At 39.8% G+C, this 21,314-nt stretch overlaps 1 protein-coding gene across 1 annotated transcript; it reads left to right on the top strand.

The window, feature by feature from the left end:
- The first annotated feature begins 720 nt into the window (after positions 1-720).
- Positions 721-20,895, top strand: C1GALT1 (core 1 synthase, glycoprotein-N-acetylgalactosamine 3-beta-galactosyltransferase 1). The gene is made up of 4 exons (XM_024212889.3): positions 721-1,057; positions 8,794-9,033; positions 11,787-12,454; positions 19,049-20,895. Exons 2-4 carry the CDS (start codon positions 8,811-8,813, stop codon positions 19,235-19,237), a joined length of 1,080 nt encoding a protein of 359 aa, XP_024068657.1. The 5' UTR covers positions 721-1,057; positions 8,794-8,810; the 3' UTR covers positions 19,238-20,895.
- The last annotated feature ends 419 nt before the right edge of the window (positions 20,896-21,314 follow it).

The raw sequence follows: 21,314 nt of genomic DNA, 5'->3' as shown, positions 1-21,314 counted from the left end.
CAGCTGCAGAGGTGGCTGGGAGCCCTGGGGCTCAGGGGTGAATTAAAAGGCCTGGTGCTCCTGCCACTGCGGGGAGCTCCAGGCTCTTTAAATTGATGCTGGAGCCCTGCTGCCGCTGGGGTAGCAGCAGCAGGGCTCCGGCGGTGATTTAAAGGGCCCAGGGCTCCCTGCAGTTGCAGGAGCCCCGGGCCCTTTAAATCCCCATCAGCTTACTTTCACCTCTGCTTAAGAGTTTTCACCTTGAGGTCCCAAAGCTATTTACAAAGAAAGCCCTTCCTCATTATTCCCATTTTACTCATGGGGAATCTGAGGCACATAGGCTTGCCCAGAGCAGTGGCCCAGCTGAGAGTCCCACTCCAGCTCTAGTCCTTGAGACTGTGCCACCAATTGCCTGAATCAACTCTAGCTGAAGGCACGCTGAGGGGGGGTGGTGGCCGGGCCAATAGCACCATTAATCCTCTGCTACTGCTGTGCCACAGAAGCGACATGGGGCTGGAAGGAAGGATACCACCCCGATCTGAACCCGTCAGGCTGAGGCACTTGCTGTAGCTCGAGGCCCCCAGTCAGAGCAGCTACGTGACAGACGCGCGGGGCAGGGCGGCCTCGCCCCCTCCCCTCTGCCTTGCCCGTCTGTCTCCGCGCGTCCGCCCCTATTGCTCTTGCTCACTCCCCGCTGCGGGGCGCGCTGGCCCGGGGACAGCGGGGCGGGCGGAGCTCGGGGCGGCCCGCGGGCTCTTGCCGTTCGTTGGCTCAGCGGCGCGCGGAAGGGGCCTGCCGCGGGGGCCGGTCCCTGCAGCTCACCGCGCCGCCTCCAGCCCGGCCCCGGCCGCTCGCTGCCCAGTGAGCGCGACCAGGCTGCAGCCGCCGCGCGGCGGTGACGTGAGGAGCGGCGAGGCCCCAGCGCGCTGCGGGCCTGCTCAGTGCGCGCTGGGCCGGCGCGATGGTGCCGGGGCCTGACGGCAGCGGCTCCGCGGGCTGCTTCCCCTCCCCGCCTCCTGCTTCTAGCTAATGGGCGCCTGAGAGCCGGGACCCGCCCTGCGTGCGCAGGGCCGAGCCGGTAAGCGGGGAGCCGTCCCGGGGTCGGTATCGGCCTCGGCCTAGCAAGGGGGGTCGGTCTGTCTGTCTGTCCGTCCAGCGGGGCTGTCGGGGCAGAGCCCGGGGAGGCCCCTGTCGGCGGCAGCGGGGGCTCAGGCTGTGTCTGTAACCCAGGCAGCCGGCTAGAGGCCGGGCATGGCGCGGGCAGGTACAGACCCCTGTTAGCGAGCAGGTGTCTGGCTCGCCCCTCTCCGGCGAGCGAGAGGCTGTTTCCCGTCTTCGCTCCTCCGCGCCTGTGCGAGGAGGGCGGGCGAAGGGAATCCCCCTAGAGCCGGCAGAGTCCCGTTCCGCAGGCCCGGCCCAGATCCCTCCTGGCTGGGAGTCCCAGCCCTTAGCCTTGATCAGGTTCAATGAAACAGCATTAGGCATTTATGGGGAGGGGAATTTATTGCTAAGAGAAGGGTGCCAGATTTTTGGCTGGTGAAAGAGAGGTTTCTACTAAGATTTTTCCTCTAAAAATGGGATTATGGTATGGATGGCTATCGGCTTTTTATTTCCATAGTTTTAGGTTTTGAAAGCAATTTTAAAATAAATGTGTCTCAAAATTACTTAATTCTAATTCTTTGTATTTATACTAGCTATGAATGTATTTTTGTTCAGGTACCAACATTTCCTTAGAAAAAAATAGTCTGATAAATTTTCTAAGTAAAATTTTCTTCATTATCAGCTGAAACTCATTGATTCACACTAATGAGACCCATTGCAGATGAACAAATTTTGTGAGTTAATGAGTAGGACCCTACCAAATTCATGGTCCATTTTGGTCAATTTCACAGTCACAGGATTTTCAAAATCATAAATTTCATGATTTCAGCTATTTAAACCTGTAATTTAATGGTGGTGTAATTGTAGGGATCCTGACCAAAAAAGGACTTGTGAGATGGTTACAAGCTTATTGTAGGGGGGGTTGCAGTACTGCTACCCTTACTTCTGTGCTGCTGCTGGCAGCAATACTTCCTTCAGAGCTACACAGTTGGAGAGTGGCAGATACTGGCCAGGAGCCCAGCTCTGAAGGCAGCGCTGCCGCCTGCAGCAGCGCAGAAGTAAGGTTGGCATGATATGGTATTGCTACCCTTACTTCTGCCTGCAGAGCTGGGCCCTCAGTCAGTAGCCACCACTCTCCGGCCGCCCAGTTCCGGAAGCAGCAGTGCAGAAGGAAAGGTGACGTAGTATGGTATTAACATCCTTACTTCCGCCCTCTGCTGGCGGGGCCCTGCCTTCATAGCTGGGCTACTGGCCGGCCAATAACTGCCACTCTCCGGCTGCCCAGTTCTGAAGACAGTGCAGAAGTATGGGAAGCAATACTGCAACCCCCCCTAAAATAACCTTGTGACCCCCCCCACAACTCCCTTTTGGGTCAGGACCCCCAATTTGAGAAACGCTAATCTCCCCCATGAAATCTGTATAGTATAGGGGGAAGCACACAAAAGACCAGTTTTCACAGTCCATGATGCGTTTTTCATGGCCGTGAATTTGGTAGGGCCCTATTAATGAGTGAACACACATGGTTGAATTGCTTGTTTTGATGTGTCATTTTTAATTTTAATATATTATACTTCTACGTATACAGTAGTGTAGTTTCTTAAAATAATGAGATTTTGTTAATACAAAACCTAACTACATTTTATCAAATCTTTACTTAAAAATGAGATCATTCTGTTTGTCATTGCTTTGGTGTTAGCAGCATGGCAGTATTGATCAATTTCATTCTGAAGTATGCAACTCTTCAGGAGTATTTATCTTAGTTTTTTGTTTTTTGTTTTTTTTAACTACACTACATGCGGTAGAATTAACCCTAGAGAGAACCTAGTTGTGTATGTAATGTGTTTCCATTTAATTAAATGGACAAAGTCAACTTAAGACAATCTTTTAACTATTGCTAGTAACATTTAAATTTTATTTTTTTTTAAATGTAAATAAAAATAAAATATATGCATTTATAAAATATCTAGGCTCAAGGTACCTATGCTATAAATTAAAAATACACAAAATAATACAAAGGAAATAGCCACGAGCATAAATGACAATTTTAAAAATCCAGATTACTTGTGACTTTTTATATTCTTCTTTTAGTTCTTATATTTCTTTCAGTTCAGAGAAAGGAAGTCAGTTAATTATCTTGTACTTTGCTTACAGGCCTCAATCATGTTTTGCGTGGGCAGAGTCCAAAATCTTCACAGAGTTCTATTGACGGGTATGGCTGTGTAGAACATGTTTCAGGGCGGCAGCCATACTGTGTATCACCATAGTGCTATTATGTTTGGGTTTCAAACAAGGCAGGAGAATGCCTCTGTTCTTAAAAATATTTTTCCAAAATTTGAAGAAATTCTGTAAATTTTTATGGATTGGGGGTTTTATAAAAGCTCGTCTTTACACAACTTAAGTTTTGGACAAATTTAAGGTGACAGTCTTCCTTTAAACTGTGACAACACTTTTAAAACACTAAGGAGGCAGTCAGTCCCATTGACTTGAATGGGACTGCTCGCATGAGTAAAGTTATGTGTGTATAAGTATTTGCAGGAATGTTCCTAAAGTTGTAATGAGGTACAAAATTGAATATGGTCTTAGGCCACTGTAGTTTATCAACCCTTTAATTCTTGTCTGGTTTAAAGAAGAACAAGAAGTAAGGTAGCACTAGTGGGTGCAAACTGGAGACTTTTGCTACTCCACAGATTCTGCACTTGTCTTGGCACGGCTCTGCTTCTTAATGACTATCTGAATAAATCATTTTGCAGAGAAGTAATTAAATAAAGAATATGGGCGTGAGGGCTGGTTATTAAGTATCTGAGAGCTGATTTTTTTTTTTCTTTATATAATTTGATCTGCTCTGGTCAGATACTGTAATGTAATGCAAAAAAAGTGTTTAAAAATACTTCTTCCTTTTGTTTTGCTGGCAAGTAAAAACATTTTTCACTCACTTCACATCTTAACTTTATATAAAAATAAATTCCAAAATATAGCCTATAAATATGCATAAACAGTCTCCTATACATTAATTTCTCTAAGACTGTTTAGTGTCGTCAGAATCAATATACAACAAACTATTTAAATGGTTGGGAGGATATTTTAAATTGTATATCAAGAATGGGGGCTCCATTGCTGAATTTTTCAAAAATGTTGTCCCCCCAAAATAATACTTTTACTCTTCTGGAATACTGCCAAAATATACACTAGTGGTTTCCAGGCATGATTGATATTTTTCAGAAAAACATGTATTGGAAACATTAAGTTGCAGAAAATGTATTTTATGACATTTTTCTTTTAAGGCACTTACTGATGCCAAACATAGAGTTCTTAATATTCCACTTAAATATTTGACTGTAACTTAATACTAAAATAGCTTAAAAATTACAAAAAATCATTCTGAAATGATATAGTGCTCCGGCAAGTAAAATTCATAATGATTGTTAAAACAGAACACTTAAATTGCATGGTAAAGAGGCAACTAATATTAAGTGTGAAAGAGGTGAAGTGTGTGTTCTTTTGTGAAGGCCTGCAGTTGTTCCATATGACTATGAACTTTTTTTTTTTTAAGACCTAAGTTTTGGAGGCCACACTTTATCCTGGCACTCTCATTGTCTGTCTTGCCAGTGTTGAGGCGCTCTCTGGTAGCAGATGGGGGCCATCCAGAAAGAAGCACTATAGCCAATATTTTAATACAATGAACAGTTGCAGTGTTACAGTTTATTTGTGTAAATCCTATAAGTTTGATTATTAGAGGGCATTTAGCTCAACTCCTCTTGCCTTCTGTGTTGAGATTAATAACAGATCATATTATAATAGTAGCACTATAAATCAAGTCACTGTCTTTTCACAGCTGTAAGTCACAGGGGGTACTATAATGTGGCTTGTACCACCCTGATATTTAAGGTGGAGATATGATAGTAAAAATAGTTCCCAGTTTAGTACTCTACCTTGATCCAAGTGAAGGCTGCTTTAATCAGAATAAGCATCATATGTTGGGACCTATAATCTCGACATCATACTTTTCCGTATTACAGATGAGAGCAGCTGCAGTCAGTGCTATGATATGCAAATTTGGTGCAGCTGTCAAACTTCTGCAGAATGATCAGTGTGGCCCTCAGTTGGGGAACTCCTGCTGTAGTTTGTGCATAAAGGCTCCATAATCACTTGATTTAAAATATAGTAATATGTTGCAATTTGGAGTAATTTCAGCATAGTTTAGTGTGTGTGTATATATATATATGTATATATGTGTGTGTGTGTATGTATATATGTGTGTGTGTGTATATATATATATATATATGAATTTTAATAATTAAAGTGCTTGTTTCGTGATCTGAAGCAATAAATAAGTATTAAAGCTATAATGGTGGAGGCATAGAATACAGTCTAGGGATTAATGACTGCTGTGGTGAGTTGGAGTTAATGTTCCAGCTAATCAGTAACAGTTAGGAAATCCCCAACTCAGAGGTCCTCATTGCAGTTATAAGCTTAATAGAATGCTTTTTTTTTTCTAATTCATCTGAAGTTGTGCACTGCAAATGCATTTTTGTTTTCAGTTTCACTTCTTTCCTAGCAGTTAATGACCAATACAGTCTTGAAGTTTGTGATACTTCAAGTAGCTGTCTAATTAGTTTGGCAGGAACCCATTAAAAAAACAAAAATATAAAACATACTTTGTTTTCTATCACTCTACATACTTTAAGTGGTGTAAATTGCTGGTTCTGGAAGCTGGGAAATAGTGCCACCCCGTATGACTAATAACTTATAGTGTGCATTCACAGAAGAAATATTATTTTATTAGCTTTTTCTAATATATCTTTTATGTTCATTTGTCTGAATTCTAACATTAATTTCTCCTCATAGTCCTTTTATTGGAAAAAAATGGCAGGCTGTTGTGTACAGTTGTTCGTTCTTACAAAAATTTTAGCTCCTGGTGTAGAATCTGATGTTTAGTGATATATATTTTTTTTTTTTTAGAACTCTATTTTCCCATCTAGTTGACCAAGATACAAGGAGTTGAAGTTGCTTGTACAAGATCATAGTAAATGGCTCACATAGACCCCTAGTCCTTCCAAGAGTTGCACACGTGCCTAACTTTATACACATGCGTAAACCCAATGATGTCAATGGGACTCCTCCAATTGTAAGCTCTTTGGGGCACGCAGTGTCTTTGTGTGCTGTACAAACACAGCAAATCGCAGTGGGGTCATGGTCCATAACTAGACACCCAGGCATTAGTAATGCAAATAATAACAATAATAGTTGTGTGAAAGTTTTTGCAGGATCAGGTCAGGATTTGACCTCAAGAACCATTCTGCATTCTGCTTCTCTAATCGATTGTGTACAAAGAGTAATTATAGCCCTTCTGTAGATCAAATGTATTGCAGACAACAGAACAATCATTTTAAATGCCACTTTACTGTAATGTAAAAAATGTGACACAGAACCACTCTTGCTGGGGCGTTGCTTGATGCCACGCATTTGCTGTACAGAGTTCTACATTTGCTTGGAAGTGAGTTGCTCATCCTTACAAATTGGAATGAGACTATAACACATTTAAAATTTTCCTTAGTTTGAAGTGAAGTCAAATCTAAGGTTAACTTCTTAAAAAAACTAGGGGGTTCCATACATTGTTGTTCTGTACACTAAGCTTATTGCATGCAATAGAGGCTCCTTGCATTCCTCCATACCCCATCACAAGCTCTCTGCATGCCACCTTTCCATCCTCTCTGTTTCAGGTATTCCCTGCAATCCCTTCCTCATGCTAGTCACTCTGTGTCCCCTATTCCCCCTCCATTGTGTGTGTTTGAGTTTTTTAATACCTAGAACTCACATTTGGGAGAAAAATCTTTTTTAAAGATTTGACTGTGAATTAAGAGCTGTTAAGATTGACTTGCACATTTGGGTCATCCAAGAAATTCTCAAGCATGTAGCAAAACCAGAAAACCATATTTCTAAGAAATAGGGTGTGTGTGGGTGGGAGATTCAAGTCTGGAGGAAGGGAGTACGGAAATCTTTCAGGGTGCCTTTACAGATCCCCAAAAGCAGAACAATACTCAAACAATATTTTACACTGAAATTCTACACTTGCATGTATGTACAAGGACTTCTAACAGTGCTTCTCAAAGTGGGGCCACCGCTTGTTCAAGGAAAGCCCCTGGCGGTCCGGGCCAGTTTGTTTACCTGCCACGTCTGCAGGTTCGGCCGATCGCGGCTCCCAATGGCCGCTCCAGGCCAGTGGGGGCTGCGGGAAGCGGCGCGGGCTGAGGAATGTGCTGGCCGCCCTTCCCGCAGCCCACGTTGGCCTGGAGCGGCGAACCACAGCCAGTGGAAGCCGCGATTGGCCGAACCTGCGGACGCGGCAGATAAACAAACCGGCCTGGACTGCCAGGGGCTTTCCCTGAACAAGCGGCGGACCGGCTTTGAGAAGTACTTCTCTAGAACATATTGAGGTTTACAATCAACGGGAGGTTATCTAAATCCTATGCACTAATTTTAATGGGAATTACTGTATGTGGTGATACAATTATTTGTGAATAAAAATAATCTCTCTTGCTTGGTTTTAGGAATTCTAGTTATGTTTGCATATAAATGTCATGTCCCAATGGGTTTTTTAGATTTTAAAAGCTCTTTTCATAAAGAAATTGATATTCAAGTCAATCCTGCAAAGAATTAAGCACATGTAAATCTACTAGCTGAATTTCAGCAGAAGCTTTAAGGTGTTGGTTTTGTCTTATAAAAACTCATTTTGTGGTTTACTGGCTGTTTGAGAGATTGCTTCTCTCCCTATGCATACTGTCTCAGATGCCCAAGCTAACAACCCTCTATTTAAAATATGAGGAAGCGGAAAACAGGGTTTTTCTCAGGGTGGGCTCCTTCACTTTAGAGTTTACTTTTCATTGGGCTGCTCTACACTGGGGGGGGGGGGTGAGGGGAAGGTCAATCTAAGATACGTCGACTTCAGCTACGCTATTCACGTAGCTGAAGTTGCGTATCTTAGATCGACTTACCTCCCGTCCTCACGGCGCGGGATTGATGGCTGCGTCTCCCCCGTCGACTTCGCTTCCGCCTCTTGCCCTGGTGGAGTTCCAGAGTCAACGGGGAGCGCATTCGGGGATCGATTTATCACGTCTAGACAAGACACGATAAATCGATCCCCGATAGATGGACGGCGGGTAGCAAAGATGTACCCATTGTCCCATCAGAGCCTGGATTTGGTGACTTTCAGGACATCCCACATCTGTCTGTTTCTCGGAGGGGTGCAGGGGACAAGACATTGATAGAAAAATGCACAGATAAGATCTAGTTCATTCTGGGATTGGGAGTATTTTTAGGTTTTTTTTTATGTTTGACATTTTTTTATGATTATTATTACTGTTTGTGTCCTTAACTCTTGTAATATGCAAACTTGTTAGGAGCAGTTGGGGGAAAATGTAAATAAAAGGGGATGTGTGTCTCTACACACACTACTTTTTTGTCTTTCGAATATCCTCTTCTATGTTTATATAAAATGCTTCCCCTTCTGTATTCCTTTATATACAAAGGAATAAATATTGGTTCTAATCTTGCTGCTCTTAGTCACCCAGGACTCCAGTTCAAGTAATGGGAGTTCTGCATGAATGAGGGTTCTAGAATCAGGCCCTGGGTTTGCCATTTGACTTCTTTTTCATACTCCCCTATATGTCCCTTACTTAGCTTAGAAAAACTTAATGTTACTTTCTTTCTTGACAGCATATTGCCTTCAGGAAATGGCCTCTTCTAAATCTTTGCTGAATCTTCTAACCTTCACATTTGGATCAACAATAGGATTTTTCACATGTTACATGCTATTTAGCATAGTGTTGGAAAAACAGGTTGAGATCCAACCTAATATTCTTCACAATGATCCCCATGGTGAACACTCAGAAGAAACTGGAAGTGATCAGCTGGAAGGACAAATGAACTTCAATGCTGATGCTGGGCAGCATCAAGGTATTTTTTTGTTTTGTACAATGTAAAAGGAGAGGGAACATTATGTTCCAATTTGACGTTTTTCTTTCTTCATTGCTAGGTATTTATACACAAGTTTTTCTTATTACATGTGCACACACACAATATAAAATCACGTAGGTTTCCCCTCCTAAGGCATTGAATGATTGTTTTTTCTTTACTAACTTGCATTTTCTAATAAGAGTGATTTTTTCAGAGAGCACAATACTTTCCAACAGTTGCATCCAGACTTGGAAATGGAGGTAGCTGTTTAAAGTTTGGCTCCCGGAGCTTCTTAAGTGGTAAACTACAACAGATATTTTTTCTGCTCATTTGACACAATCACAGTACTTCATAGGCAGCTAGATTGCTTTTTAGTTTTACTTAAGCTAATTTAGCAGCATCTATAATTTGTGATTAAGCTTTTCAAATAAAAGTGAAACTTTAAAAGTAGCCCACTATTCTTTAAACCTGATCAGTCAAGCGGTCTACATTTTGGGAGGGGAAAAATGCTATAGACATTGGTTGTCTGAAGCATGTAGCATTTAACATCATTATATAAATAAAGTTCTGTGTAAGTTCAGAGTGTTTCACAAACATTAACTAAACCACCTCAGCCCTGTGAGGCAGATAAATACCTATTTTTCAGGTATTAAAACTGATGCATAGAAAAGTTAAATGACTTGCTCAAGGTTGTACAGATCTGTGACAGAAAAGAAAATAGAGCTAAAGATTCCTAGCTTTTAGCCCTTTGCTCTACCTACTAGATCTTCAAGGGGAGGTTGTCGCCCGCCCCCCTCCCCCCATTTCATTTTAACACAGGCAACTTATATAATGGCGTGAGGCTGGGGTGGTCTGACTTTCATCGGGGAATTAAATGACATAATCTCATAACCAAAAAATACATACCAGCCAATTGGTGGTGAAAAGGATAATTGGCAATCCAAAGCCATATTCATTCAGAAACAAATTAATTCTACTCTACTTTAATTTTGTTGTTCTCAGGCACTCAAAACAAATAACCATATTCATTTGCAATTCCATGCACTTTTTTTCTTACAGTGGATATATTTTGTGAGAATGATTAACTGTAAAATTTAGAGCCTAAATCTTGTCTGCAACGGGACTACTTATGTAAGTAAGCTACTTACTTATGTTAGGGTTTGCAGAGCCAGGCCACTAATGAGTAACTTAAAACTAAATATATTTAAACTGCAAAACACATACAAACCTGTTTGTTCTCTGAAATGTACACACTATTATAGTAAATTATTGTAAGGAAAATTGGCCTGATCTTGTATAAAGGTAAACAAACATGTTTAGGTCCCCATCTTGCACTCTGATCTGAACCTGAATCTCTTAGACTTACATGTAGTCTTTTGAAGGCAGTGGGGACACTATGGGCATGTCTGCACTACAGAATTATGTAGCCTTAGTTACATCATCATTCAGCTGCTGCAGTAATTAAATTGATTTTGCGTGTCCACATTAAGCTCCTTGTGTCAGTGTTGCGTGTCCTCAACAGGAGTTCTTGTACCGATTGTACTGTCAGCGTGAGTCATTGTGGGATGGCCTCTGAAAGCTAGTAACAGTTGATGAAAGCAACGCTGCGTCTACCCTGACACTGCATTGACCTAATTACATTGATTTTATGCCTCTTGTGGAGGTACAGTTATTAAGTCGGCATAGAGGGGTAGTGTAGACACTTACATAGTTAGGTCAACGTAAGCTGGCTTGAGTTGAACTAATTGTAGTGTAGACCATGCCTAGGTAGGCACAGGGGTGCATCTACTTGGGTCCAGTTGCAGAATTGGTGCATGAGTTTTTAAACCTTAAACCTATTTAAACCTTAAATAGGTGTAGACTTTTATCTGATTAAGTTGTCAGTGTATCTGGAAATGAAAAGTATTTCAGATACAGCAATAACAATTTTTATCACAGTATTGCAGAACCTATTTCTTGTCTCCTTTCAGTAAATAAAGATTTAATTTGGTTTCTGGGGACAAGTTGCCTTTTCTGGCTTACTTGCTGCTTTTAACTTGAAAACCAGTTTCAGTAGTTGGTGACAGTTATTTTAAAATAAATTTTTAATTATTAACATTTTAGGTATTAAAACTAAACATTAAAAAAAAAATCTAATTTGCTCTTCACCATAAATATTTTTTTACTTAGCATGGACTGTTTAAAAAAAAAAAATAGACTGGCTTCAAATTTTTACATTTAGTCAGTTTTTTAAAAGGTTTTCATTAGCTTCGTAAGTCTACCAGAGAATTCTTTTAAATAAAATTGAGTTGAATTTTTTAAAATTCATGTAAGGTTTTGTAAAACCATGTTTGGTTTTTTTGTGAGAAGATCTTAATAGTATCCCTTTTACTTCTCTTGTAAAACTAAGTATTTGAAAATAATTTAAATTTTTTCATTCCTGAATTTAATTTTGGTCTTGCTGACTGAAGAAAATACAAAGACAAATGTTGGTCACCAAATTTCAGGTAATGTAAATTGGGCTGTACAGGGCTTGTCTTGTATTAAATATGACAGAAAAAAGTTGTCCAAAACAGAAGCCTCAGCTGATGCACATCTATACTAGACTTCTTCCCATTCGTCTCTCTGCACTTTCTTAATGGCTAACAACTTATTTTTTCTTAAGCATTGCTGAATCTTTTATATTGTACTTTTCCATTTGTGTTACTACTTAGCAAACACACTAACGTATCATGGAATTTCTTCCCCGCCCCCCCCCCCCCATTCCCCTTTAGATGAGAACAAAAATATTGCAGACGGACTGTATCAGAAGGTGAAAATACTTTGTTGGGTGATGACTGGACCTCAGAATCTAGAGAAAAAAGCCAAGCATGTTAAGGCGACTTGGGCCCAGCGTTGCAATAAAATACTATTTATGAGCTCTGAGGAAAATAAAGACTTTCCAACTGTGGGACTAGAAACCAAAGAAGGCAGGGACCAACTGTACTGGAAAACTATTAAAGCCTTCCAGTATGTACATGACCATTATATTGACGATGCTGATTGGTTTATGAAAGCAGATGATGACACATATGTTATACTGGACAACTTGAGATGGCTTCTTTCAAAATACAATCCCGAACAACCAATATACTTTGGAAGAAGGTTTAAGCCTTATGTGAAACAGGGCTACATGAGTGGAGGAGCAGGATATGTACTGAGCAAAGAAGCTCTAAGGAGATTTGTTAATGCATTTAAAACCAACAAATGTTCTCATAGCTCTTCTATTGAAGACCTAGCACTCGGAAAATGCATGGAGAATATTAATGTAGAAGCTGGAGATTCAAGGGACACAAGTGGTAAAGAAACTTTTCATCCCTTTGTGCCAGAACATCACTTAATCAGAGGATATCTACCTAGAACATTTTGGTACTGGAATTATAATTATTATCCTCCCATAGAGGTAAGGGTTTTGTTTTTTTGTTTTTTTAGAAAGGCTGTGTTCATTGTATGAAGTACATTTCTGAAGTTATCTTTTTATATATACAGTGATTATAGGCTATTTAACTGTCCATTATTAAAATGTTCTGGGAAAATAAAATGATTTTGTTGTGAGTGCCTTAGACAGATTTAAGGGTGGAATCATTATATATTCCATTTATAAATTAAAACTTGAAAGCAAGTACCGTACCTAGTGTACCATGAGAATAAGTTAATCTGAAATTACTTTTACTGTTCTAATGTTGTAAAAGATGGACTGGATGCTCCAGTAGGTCTCTTCTATCTAACTCTTGTGCTGTATGGAGAACTGGTTTATCACAGGATGTTGGCTTCTTCTTGTTTCCTGTTGCTAAATCACATTAAAAGGCAGCTAAAATACATAAATATTGTTCCCAATGTTACCTTTCCATGTCGACAATTACTGTAGTTGCAACTTATTATGCAATCATGAATGGGAGGGAATATGTGGTCCATGAGAAAATTTAAGGTGTGGTCCATGCTAGTGTGAGAATCCCTACAATGAATTTCCTTTTGTAATTTTAGAGGATACTACTTGCCTGTCAAAGTTGAGGGGAACATGAGAAGTTTGCAGTGAGTGCAAGTGGTGGAATTTGGCTTTTTAGCACCTCTTTTATTAAATTGCAATAACTGTTGTGTTTTTTTTGTTTGTTTGTTTGTTTGTTAAAATCAAATTCTACCAATTTAAAACTGAATGTGAGGTCCTTATTGTTGACCTGATTTGCAGAGAAATGGAGACCTGTATCTCTCATTCTAATCAATGAGAGCTATAGTTCTTGAAAGTAATGAGAGCTGAAGGTACTCATATCAGAAAATCTGGTTTGTGTGTAATCTCTGCAAGAGCCTCATTAACAACCTAAAGGTAAGGTACACAGGACTGAAAAGGACCTCCTGTCACTGAGTCCATGCTATCACAGGCAACCCATCATATAATCTTGTTCATAAATTTATCAAGTTCCATCTTAAAACTAGTTAGATTTGTAAATCTAACAGCAGTGGTAACTTTATCTGTAAATGGAGTGGGAATTACACTAACACTGGGTGCTTTTGAAACAGTTCCTCTTGAAGTCAGTGGTGAAACTCCCATTTCATTTGGGAGCAGAATTAGGCCAACACTGAATACTGTTGAAATCCCACCTGTCTCGTAACACCACCAAACCATTCTTGGTGTGTTCAAATGTAGCATGGTTGTGATAATCAAGTGATAAAATGTGCCATTTAGTAAATGGAAGAAATCTTCTGTCCCACTTTTAAGAGACTGTCTTGATAGTACTTTTAGAGTAATATAATAGGACAGTAAAGATGAGATGCAAAAAATGACACTGGAACTTGCATTGTCCTGTCTTATTCCAAGAAACAAATATTTAAAAAAGAGATGGTGGGTATGTTGTTCAAAGCTCAGTACAGTACTGTAGCCTCAGCTGATTTAGTCCCCATCCTTGATTAAGAAGGACCCTTTGAATTATTTAAACACAGTTGCCCCCTAAACTGGTTTTGAACATACCTAGCTGGTGTGTGTATAGGTCCAAACTGTGTGTCTAAGAATTGTGTTTAAAAAACAATATTCAGAAGACATACTTACAACTAGTTTCGATAGTGAAATATATAAAATACGTACACATAATTACATTTAAGTCAATGGAATGGTCTCGCAGTGGAAATTGTGGAAGCAAGTTGCTTGGCATGTAAAAGTTAACTTTTTTAATGTGAGTGTTTACTCCGGTTTTAGTCATTTTTAATTTTTCTATATCTGCATATTTTTAGTTAAATGTCAGGTACCTATAGTGTTGAGGGTGAGGGAAATATCTTTATAGACATTGTAATTCAGGGGTTTTCAACCTTTTTTTTTTTTTTTTTTTTTTTTTTCCATTTTTTAACCTTTAAAAAAAATTTTGAATGGAGGTGCGGACTCCTTTGGAAATCTTAGACATAGTCTGTGGAGTCAAAAAACACTGTTGTAAGTTAATATCCTTTTTTCTCTTGATAAATCTGGAAGAGAATTTCATGCATGAAACTGCAATTAAAGGAGCATCCACTGATATCTGCCAAAATAGTTCTGCGTCCTTTGCCAGTCCTGCTGAATGTCTCATCTGGGTGCAGAAACTAGATCTGTTACCTTCAGCTTTGTGATTACTCATGTATTCATTTCTAATGAGTAAGGCTACTATTTAATCACGGGTATTTTTTAGTAAAAGTCATGGACAGGTCACGGGCAATAAACAAAAAATCATGGCCCATGACCTGTCCATGACTTTTACTAAAAATACCCATGATTGAATCTTGGGGGTGAGTGGGGGGAGCCACGTGGGCCTGCAGCAGCAACTGGTCGGGGAGGCCCGCTGCTGCTGCTCGGGCCACTGCTGGGGGGGGCCCGCTGCCAGGTGCCACCAGCTGCAGCTCCTCCCGCCGCCCTCGGGACCACTGCTCAGGACTCTGGGACACCTGGCCATGGATATCCCTGGGGAATACGCTGGGCACACAGGACAAAACTCACGGTGCCACCTTCCATGAGGAAGCCAGGCCTAGCTGGCGCCAGGGCCTGGCAGAGCTAGCTCACCGGCTGGCCCCCTCCAACAGCAGCCGGTGTGGCTGCCTGAGCAACAAGCCGCACCCGGGCCCAGGGCCAGCTGCTTGGGCGGACCTGGGGTCAGCCACACTGGCCACTGCAGAAGTCACAGAAGTGCAGGAAGTCATGGAATCCATGACTTCCCCAACCTCCGTGACAAACACGGAACCCTACTAATGAGCAGAGCTGCTAAGTTGTAAAACTTGTTTTTTGTAGGTGAGAAGTGCAAGTGTTTTCAAAAGCCTTGTTTCATGTAACGTGTAATGCATTAGACTTGATTTGTGTATCATGGCCAGCAGCCATACCACATCAAGTTGTTACCTCATATCTTACTAGCTAAATGGGGATGGGTTTGGATAAACTTCCAAGGAACATGTAGATGCTGTAGAATCATAGAATATCAGGGTTGGAAGGGACCTCAGGAGGTCATCTAGTCCAACCCCCTGCTCAAAGCAGGACCGATCCCTAAATGGCCCCCTCAAGGATTGAGCTCACTACTCTGCATTTAGCAGTCCAATGCTCAAACCACTGAGCTATCCCTCTTACTCGTACTGCTTTAGCAGCATTGAGCCAGTAAACTAGCATGCTATCTGAAGGCACTTTGGAGGTGCTATTTTGGGATTATATATAAAACCTAGGTCTCGATTATCAATATTTTAACAATAAAACAGTGAAACTTCTAATAGTATTTTTTTTTAAAGAACTGGTTAGCATTTGTAATTAAAGGTGCGGCGTGATCTGTAGGAATGACCATATGATTAGCCCTGCCACTGGCTCTCACTAGATCTTGGGCAAATTTCTGTGTTTTTCTGCCTCCATTTCTCCATTTTGTAGAATTGGGGGCAATATTACCCGTATCTCCTGAGGGGGAGCAGGACTAATTAGTTGTGTGTTTATACACCATTTTAAACTATTGTATAAGGGGAGACTTCTCACAGACACAGCGGGGAGTGAGACATCTAACTCTCTCCTGTGTTATTGAAAATCTCTCCCTAAATCACTAAGTGCTAGATTTTATTAGGCTTGAACCTCTGGTTAAAAACTAGTCTTGGTAATTTTATTTTGTTTGCTTTAAATGCTCCCTCAATTACTGTTAAAGGACCCAGTCTTTCATGCACATTGGAGTTCTGCTGGTGAATGATTTGTAGGACTGGCCTAAACTTTTAGTGTTTCAGTTGCAAGTGAATGAAAGCAGCTTGAAAAGTGCTTTGGATTGAAAGGTGTCAATAAATTCTATACTTTATTTTTGTAAATATCCATATGGAGTGAATATTTTGACATGTTTAGCTCCTTCTTAGTAATAACTAAAATATTTATGTAGTTGCAGCAGTTTCTGAACGGATAGCATATATGATGTATCTTTAAGTATTTACATTCTAAATCAGGAGGGATGGAGATACACCTCTACCCCAATATAACGTGACCCGATATAACACGAATTCGGATATAACGCGGTAAAGCAGTGCGAGTGCTTGGCAGTCAGTTCCCTTGTTAAAATACCTGGTCCACGCAGGTAGGAGACCAGTGATTATCATGTTTTTAGTCTTTTAAAGTCGTCTTTATGGCAACTGTTGCCATGATCGTGGAATAAAAAGGCATGACCGCCACTTAAGTTGCTGTTAATGGAATATGGTGTAAATGTGCTAACATTCTTCAACAAATTAAAACAGATAATATTTAGGATCCAATATTAAAAGATAGTATCTGGAAAACTGTTAGCTGCTTTCCAGGCTGAGTATTACAGTTAAAAAAAAAAAAAATAGAATTGCTTTACCATATCTAATCCAATCTTGTCTCCAATGGTGGCCAATTACAGATGCTTCAGCAATGGACAATTATGGAATAACCTACCAATAGGGAAGCTTCTCCCTGACTCCTGGTAGTTGGCTTATGGTCTGAAGCATGAGGGCTTACTTCCCTTATAAGTTATAACTAATATAACAGGGTGTTTTTTATCAACTGTATAAATGCTGCCCTTTTTTTGGAAGCCTACTGAGTTCCTGGCTGAAAATTGATCATTTATTTCTTTGCCATTTTCTAATCCATAACAATGCTTTACCTCTCACTTCATGACTACTTAGTTTAGTTTATTGACTAGGCTCTTCAGAAGGACTTTGTCAAAGACTTTTTGAAAGTCCAAATAAATTTTTTGAAAGTCCACATGTTCTCCTGTATCCATTACTTCGTTGACATATTTAAAGAATTTCCTGACCAGATGTCATGCTTATTTGCCTCTGTCGTATTCAGGTACTCGTAGTAGTATTGTATAGCCTAAGGGCTCATCCTGGATCAATACCCCATACCCCTAGGTGATGTACAAGCACATATCTCTATCATTTCAACCAGTTCATCTGAAAATGAAATCTATGGGTCTCAACAATTTTAGGATCAACCCTAGCACTTTCCTAAAATGAAGAATAATAGATATGAGACTTGCTATATTCCAGTCCTCTAGCATAGTAATTTGATTTTAATCGGAGTTTGCATATTTTGAGCAGTTTAAGCACTTCATTCTTAAGTTGCTTCAAAAATCATAAATGAGTATCTTCCATTCCTGTTGACTCATTACTATTTAATTTATCAGTGTGTCCCAGAACTTACTCTTATCAGGTAGAAGATGACATTGTCCAAAATTGAGCTGTCAAAGAGAATCTCTTTTAGGCAGATCCCCCAAATCCACCTGGTAAGGACTGATCCAAAGAAAGAATGTAGTTTCTCTTCTGTGTTCTTATCCATGTTAATTATTCCCTTTTATTCTGTTATCCCAGTAGACCTACTATTTCTCTCACAGGCGTCCTACTTTTAATATACTTATTTCCTTATTTTTGTCTTGTCTTTTTTCATTAGCTGCTCTCATATTCCCTTTTACGTTTTACATGCTGCAGCTTACTTTCTGCTTGAACTGGTTTTCCATTGTTTGAAGAATACCTGTTTCTTTCAAACTCTAGATCCCTGACATTTAACCATAGTGAAAGGCAGACTGTGTTTCTACTTCCTTTCATTTGGCTTCTGTAACCATTACAGTATGCTTACATACTCAGCTCCCATGCTGAGTTTAAGGATAGTAATTTCCTCACATTAGGATCTCATTAACTAGCTTTGATTCATTTTTTTAAAATTTCTGTGTCAAGTTTTTCGTATCACTTTTTTTTGTGTGCACAGTCTTTCCAGTGAGAGTTTGACTAGTTTGAACTAAGGCTGGTCAAAGTGTAGGATGTAATTTGTAGAAACGACAATCCACTTCTTTTCTTCAGAATTTTGAAAATTTAATTGAAATTGCAAATTTGGGAGGGGGGGAATTGAGCAGCTTTAGTTTAAACAGTGTGGTGGAAAAATTAGAGATTTAAGAAATTTGAGGGGTTATCCATTGTTGCTCACTATTTGCGTCCAAGCAGAAATCTATCAGAGTACCTTGCTAGCACCAGGTCTTTAAACAAAGTCCTTTAGCTCTTTTGGCTATTTCTGGCAAGGAGGGAGACTTGCAATTGAATTAGAACATGGGAAACCAAGTTGAAGGTGTCCTGGAGAATAGGTGAGGAAAATTGAAGGTAAGGAAAAGTGGATGGGGAGAAACATGGGTGAAGATTCTGGGAAGCAGAGTCCACACAGATCAGTTACTGCACAACATGTTAGTGAGTTTTAGAAATTACACCCTGGTTTGCTCTCTTGTACACCAGACATGCTCTTCGTCATGTTGTCACAGAAATTATCTAAAGCACATCAAACATTCTTGAAAATCGTTAATTTCCATTTGGAGATGATGATCAAACAAAATAGTATACCAGGGTCTGAGTACTCTATTCCTGCAAAATTTAGGCTTTGAAATGTGTGAATTATTGATAAAGGTGAATTGTATGATAAAGTGAAGCCAAATATGTATTATTTACACTTTAGAGAGAATTATTTTTAACATTTTAAGCACATTTTTAAATGTCCTCTGAGTCTTTTGTTTGTTTCCCCCCCCATTTTTAGGGTCCTGGATGCTGCTCTGATCTGGCAATTTCATTCCACTATGTTGATTCCACAACTATGTACCAGTTGGAATACTTGATTTATCATCTCCGACCATATGGTTACCTATACAGGTACAATCCTGACTCACTCAAGAATCTAGAAAAGCAAATCAAAAGCAAAGCAATGGATGATGCAGAAAGCTCCTGAAACTGAATCAGACTTCTACTAAATAATAAGATGTGGAACAACGCACTGAAAGAAGTATCATGGAGTGAAAAGCAACTACATCTAGCTCAGACAGGACTCTGGAATTGCTAGTAGTAATTCATTTGAATTGTAAAAGTTCTGTGTTGAGGGTCTTCCTCTGTGACTGCAAACTACAGGCTTCATTGTGCAGTTCTTATTCGTGGGGATAGTGGGACTTTTCACATGTTAGGACTGCAGAACCAGGTCCTAAAGCTTTTATGTGATCTGTGAAATCTGTTGAGGTGGCTTTGTTAGAAATTCTTCATGTTTATATTATTGTATTAAAACAAATGGATGGTGGTGAGGTTCAAGCACGATTATACAGTATTTTCTAGTCATTATTTTTCTTTTTGCCCCAGTTCCCATTATTTTGGATAAGTACTAATGTTAGAAATCCTGGGCTACATAGGTTCATCACTTTGAGATGGTGATGATACCGGAGAAATTTGACATGAAGTAACTTGGCTGAAAAGAGAGAGAGAAAAAAGTCTTCAAAACCACTCCTGCCTTAAAAACAGACTTTAAAATATTTGGTGTAATTAGTAATGTTCTGCCTATTTAATGTCGAAACCTGAATTACTTCCCAAATGAAATGAACTTGTTACTCTTGGCCTCATCATAAACTTCCCCCAAGATACTACTATCTGTTCCACAAAACCACCACCCAGTTGGCTTGTGCTAATTGGCGAAAAGCCCAGGAATAGCAAGGCAATACATCTTGGAGTATGTTGAAGATGTGTGGAAACTTGCATACCTGCCCACTCTGTGCCTCTTGGTGTGTACTCCTTGCTTGAATGGGCACAAAATTCATCCAAAAGCTTTTTAATGTACACATGATAGAAATAAACCCCTTATAAGTGCAATTTCCTCCCCTTGTATTCATTCTGTAAGCCAAAAAATGTTTGTGTGATAACACTACAGTCATACAATAAATACTTGTTGTAGACAGCCAGGCATTTATGCACTAGCGTACAGTAATTTCCAGATTCACCCAGTGCTACTATTCTCTACTGTGTTCTCTACTATGATTTTTTTGAATGTTCCCTACAAATTCAATTTTATTTGGCTGCAATATGTAGTTCCACCTCTCTCTGAGGGTTTTGTCTGGTTTATAGTGTGGCTTTTTTCTCTGCCTTCAGTTTAAGATTTTCATGTGTCATTTTAAATGCTCTTTGTCTGTCTTGTGAATGTGTTGCACAGTTATTCAGGTAAGCCAACCTGAATGCAAGGACGCTTTCAAAAAGTGCATTTATTTCATCCACTATGTGGCTATGGGGAGTAGCTCTATGCCTAATTATCTACAAAGGATCCACTTGTTATCTGTGAGACACAGATTATCAATATATTAAAATGCAATCAGAGGTTACACCAACTATAGATTTTTGCTCTTGTGATCAATATAGTATATACATCATTAACCCAATTTTATGTTCTGCCTAGCTTGACACATTGGCTGTCTTTGGTCCTCAGTTTCACAAAAGCCTCTTTATCACTTCTTTGCTGGTTTTCATCTTCATCATATTGGTGAGTTTGGCCAAAACTTTACTTCCCTTAGCCAGTGTTTTGATGAGGTCATATTACTGGTTATAAATGGCTTTACTAAAATGGTTACCACTGTTCTCCTGCTAGAAAATTTTGGGAGACTCTGGAGTAGTATGTCTGACTTTGAGAGACACTAAACATTATTTGCCAACAAACATCATGACTGACTTATCTATTTTCTTCTGTTCTGTCTTGTGACATGATGCCAATAACCACAGTATCTCATGAATGTGAAGTAAACATAGCCACGTTTGCTGCTCCTCAGTGTCTGAACATGGGATGTATTTATGTTCCCTAGTACCACTGATGTTACCATACAGTGATTGTTTAGTTATTTCATATTTAAATCTAAATATTTTGAGTATTTTTCACTAGCAGGATTGCCTCACACATAGGCTGGAAGGGGTAGGAGCTTTAATGTGTGCTGTGAATTGACCTATAAAACTCTTTAAAGTTTGAACCTGTTGGATGATTGAAAAGCTGTGCTTTTTATGAG

Source organism: Terrapene carolina, unplaced genomic scaffold, assembly GCF_002925995.2.
Source record: "Terrapene carolina triunguis isolate 2854851 unplaced genomic scaffold, T_m_triunguis-2.0 Scaffold84, whole genome shotgun sequence".
Lineage (NCBI taxonomy): Eukaryota > Metazoa > Chordata > Testudines > Emydidae > Terrapene > Terrapene triunguis.
Note: the sequence above shows the minus strand (reverse complement) of the source record. Positions and strands in the feature narration are given on the sequence as shown.

Excerpts from the sequence above, each read along its gene's own strand:
- C1GALT1 (XM_024212889.3), top strand. The coding sequence starts at position 8,811 with ATGGCCTCTTCTAAATCTTTGCTGAATCTTCTAACCTTCACATTTGGA. Across the intron at positions 9,034-11,786 it reads TGATGCTGGGCAGCATCAAG|ATGAGAACAAAAATATTGCA; the intron begins GTATTTTTTTGT and ends ATTCCCCTTTAG. Across the intron at positions 12,455-19,048 it reads ATTATTATCCTCCCATAGAG|GGTCCTGGATGCTGCTCTGA; the intron begins GTAAGGGTTTTG and ends CCCCATTTTTAG.